This window comes from Ambystoma mexicanum, chromosome 3p (genome assembly GCF_040938575.1).
Source record: "Ambystoma mexicanum isolate Mex_15411 chromosome 3p, UKY_AmexF1_1, whole genome shotgun sequence".
Lineage (NCBI taxonomy): Eukaryota > Metazoa > Chordata > Amphibia > Caudata > Ambystomatidae > Ambystoma > Ambystoma mexicanum.
The window spans coordinates 45,876,751-45,880,948 of NC_090925.1; the positions used below are offsets into that span (position 1 = coordinate 45,876,751).

Sequence of the window (4,198 nt, forward strand, 5' to 3'; positions counted from 1 at the left end):
ATATTGATGCCTTGCTAAACAGCTGGTGTTCAGATAGGATATCGTTTCTTGCGTTGTTAGTTTTGTCTGAGGAATAATTCTCTCTTTTTGTACGTTGTAGTGTTTTGTAGCTTTTCACTTTCTGGTCACTTTTTACCATAGGGTAGTCTCCTATTTGTACCACATCACTTTGAGGCAGCACCAGTGCAAGTGCATTTAACACTGCTAGTTAGCAATATCACCACAATTAGGCGGGAGCTGCATATACACCCGTGATGCACAAGCCCAATAGAGGTCCATTAGTACTGCTGTGCCTGCGTGAATGCCTGGAATATCCATGATGCGTCTGCATCCTCAAATATTCCCTAACCACACACTGACATTATTTCTGAAACACAGAAATTGACTTTTTATCCTTGTTATGTGCACTGGCCCTTCATTATTCTCCACCCATGTTAACAGTCAGGCATATTTTTTCCATTCCAGGCATATTGCATTAGTATTTTCCACAGGTCCCCACGAGTATCTTATAAGTGCTTCTTCTCTGCATCACATTATTCCTTCCACACACCCTTGATGGGTGAACACTTCTACTATGTTTAACAGGGGTCTGTCCCAACTGAAAGGTATCTCATTTCCTTGATGGTCAGTACATTTCAGCAATGGATGTTCACTTATTGTTATGTCACCTATTTGAGGTCCTGTATTTTCTTTAATAAAGTTATCTTCATAAAGGGATTATGCTTGTGACACTCATTTTAAGTAAGCCCAACTTCCCTGAAATGGTTCCCTTGTTTTGCACATTGCAATATGAGTTCGGAAATGGGTCCTGGTGCTGGTATTTTCTTGGCCACAACCTGCAGACACTCAAAGCATATGGAAGAAGCAAGTATACAAAGCAGCTTTCATCCGATTTCTCTTTTCCCACCTTAGTCTTTTGAATTGATTCGATGTCTTTACGTGGAGGATTTGTAAACATAGACAAGATGGTTATCCGTTTTATCATGGGCCAATTAGATCACCTCTGTCCAGGTTCACCCGATGCATACCTTGTTGAGGGCTGTGTCTATTTCCTCTGTCTGATAACCTCTGGCATGAAACTTCTGCACCATCTGTTGCTTTGTTGACTGACATATCTTGGTATGACATACAGTCTGCTTTGCCCTCAAAGCTTGGCTATGCGGAAGGTGTTTGATCAAACCAGGGCGGTGAAAACTCAAAACGGTGGAGTAGATTGTTTCTGTCTGTGGGTTTGCAAGAAGTCATGGTATGAAATCCCAGGGCTGTAGGGATGACATTTTGTGGTGTCATCTTTGATGTCCTGGGTGTTAGACATATCAATGCATGGTGGTGGCGCGAGCTATGGTTGCATAGCTTACCATGACTGGCACATTCCTTGGGTATTTGAATTTTAACTGTAACCATTACGTCCCCAAAGTTCTTTCTCTGGATTTGATAGGTTTTTATTAGTGCAACTTAATCATAACTTCCCCTTTAAAACAGTTTTTTTGACTGAATATTTAGAGAGATGAGAGATGAAAGGTTGAATAACACAAATCTCTCTTGTAGGCAATGTTAAAGCCTGGAATTGATTTCTTGTGCATGCCATGAACTCAAGCTAATAGTTTTGCCTTTAAACCTGCACCCATTGAATATAATAATGATTTAATTTGTGACATTTGTAAGCAGCAGTTTGGGAAATAGTTTTCTGCTGGTAAAGCTCATTCTTCCCCATTAAAACAATAAGACCTTCCTCAGGCCTTTTTTAACTTCTGCGTTCTTCAGACTGTAAATTATGGGGTTACACATTGGAGTGACAGCGATGTATGAAAAGGACAATATCTTGTTTTCCTTCATTGAATACATTTTTGTTGGTCGGAGGTACACAGAGCAGGCAGATCCATAGAATAACAATACCACCGTGAGATGGGAGGCACATGTCAAGAAGGCCTTGTGCCGCCCTCCCTTAGATTTGATTTTCAAGATGCAGGAGACGATGTTGGTGTAAGAAGTGATGATTAAAATAAACGACATCATTGTTATCATAGAACCCGAAAAATAAATAAACACTTCAATGTGTTGAGTGCTGCTGCAGGAAAGCTTCATCAAGGCTGTAAGATCACAGAAGAAGTGGTTGATGGTGTGGGACCCACAGAAGGAGAGCTTAGATAACAGTGCACTATACGGTAGTGGATAGAAGAGAGCTAATGTCCATACCCCAACAGCGACCTGCACGCACACCTCCTTATTCATGACGGTCAGGTATCTCAAGGGGTTGCAGATGGCCACATATCGATCGTAAGCCATAACTGTTAGAAGGAGAACTTCTGTACACATGAAGCCTATAAGAAAATGTACCTGCAGCAGGCACTCGGTCATAGACATGCATGTCCCCTCCTGGAAGAAGTGGGCCAGCATCTGTGGGAAAATGTTAGAGGTGTGACAGATGTCAATGAAGGACAGAATTGAGAGGAAGAAATACATAGGTGTGTGCAGATGTAAATTACAGTAAATTGTTGCTGTAATAAGAAGGTTTCCTGCCAATGTTATCAAGTAAACCAGTAACAATGCAGCAAAAAGTGGAACTTGCAGCTGTGGAAGATCTGAGAAGCCCACAATCAGGAAGCCTTCGGCCAAGCTCCAGTTTTCTGCTCCCATTTCTGCAGAGATAAAAAGCTATGACTGGATTGAAAGACGAGCTGAAAGTAAAAGAACAAACAGTGTTACTCTTATTTTTGGCAGCCCTGTTGATGCAATGGTTGGGAGAGATATGGTGCATGCACAGTATTTTACACACATTACCTATTAAGAGAAACACACCTACGCAATGTTTTCTTCATGTATTCAATGGTCACATGAGCCGAACTTTCTATGAAAGTGGCAGACCCAGTGCACAGTAGAATGTGATTGAATAGGACCCCAGTGCACTGATTCCCCTCTGAGGTTTCAAGAAAGTTGAGTAATTCGGGCCCTAAGGTTTATATTGCTGTGTGAACAACGCAAACATTATATCCTTTTTAACAATTTTGCAATCAAAGGTTGCACTAGTTTTACAGTTTAATAATTTAAAAATACTTTGCCCTACTACCTATGACCTCAGTTAGACTCTAGGGATCCCACAGTTAAACAATCCCTGAATTCCCTTTCTCTGCAAAGATGTCAATATTTGCAGTCTGACTGGTTTGAGGAAACAGGTATTGAGTAGGCATTTGGTAGGGATTTTCCTCATATGCCCAGAGAGTACACTTCCACCATTACCAGTAATTGCCATAATGTGTCCTGGTGCAAAACTCATAAAGCAAGTATTGCCATCCAACATCCGGCCCATCACACCATGGATACCCAATGGACAGTACTCACACCAATGTCAAGCAGTTGGCCTCTTAACAGAGAAGTGTCAGATTCCAGTATGCCCATTTGCAACACAAGCGTAACATCCTATTAATTCCACTTATCATAGGGATGGTGGGTTCCATGATCTGCAGTTAGGACAATTTGGAAAGATGATAGTATGCCCAGTTAACAGTATATGGCCATAATTAGCCAATAGAAACCTGTATGAGTGCCAACATGCACACTGATTTATGTATAGGGACTGTGAGGGTGTAGAAGCATGAGACGGGACAAGAGGGGGCATGGTTTGGGTTATAAATATCTATTTATATTAAAAAAGAATGCCTACCTATCCCTATTGCTGTGAGAGGTTTCCCTTCCTCAATCCAAGAAATGGGGAAATGGTGTGACTGTCAGAATGTACATCAAGTCAATAGATATCCGTCCTCTATTCGAAAATGCTAAATATCTCTAACACTTACAACTAAAAGTCTCTAAATGAAGTAAAGTTCATGCACCAGGAGAATGACCCCCTTCTCCTGGTGGTTGCTTAATTTGTGGTTCCTTCAATACGTGGCCAGGGGGAATGACTCCATTCCCCTGGTTGCTTTACAATTCGGTATCCAGTCTTAGGATAGTATTGTGGATTCCTCTACTGTTTGGAAACTGTCCCTCCCCATGAGATCCTCCCGCTGTGTACCTCCTCCAAGGAGACTATCCAGTAGCAGCCGCACCTTCCTACCCTCATGGGAAGTGTCTCCTCAGAAGTGACAACATCTATGGAATCGTTATATACCCTTCTGATAATGCTGCTGGCTTTCCCAAAGTCCTCTTTGGTAAAGTAATGCAGGAAATCAACATTAACCTGTTCCACTCTAAAACCAAA

The 4,198-nt window shown here is 41.7% G+C and overlaps 1 protein-coding gene across 1 annotated transcript; it reads right to left on the bottom strand.

The window, feature by feature from the left end:
* Nucleotides 1–1,713: 1,713 nt before the first annotated feature.
* LOC138579711 (olfactory receptor 5V1-like) lies at nt 1,714–2,637 on the bottom strand. Its single transcript, XM_069649950.1, has one exon. The coding sequence runs from the start codon at nt 2,635–2,637 to the stop codon at nt 1,714–1,716; it is 924 nt and encodes a 307-aa protein (XP_069506051.1).
* Nucleotides 2,638–4,198: the final 1,561 nt, after the last annotated feature.

Excerpts from the sequence above, each read along its gene's own strand:
- LOC138579711 (XM_069649950.1), bottom strand. The coding sequence starts at position 2,637 with ATGGGAGCAGAAAACTGGAGCTTGGCCGAAGGCTTCCTGATTGTGGGC.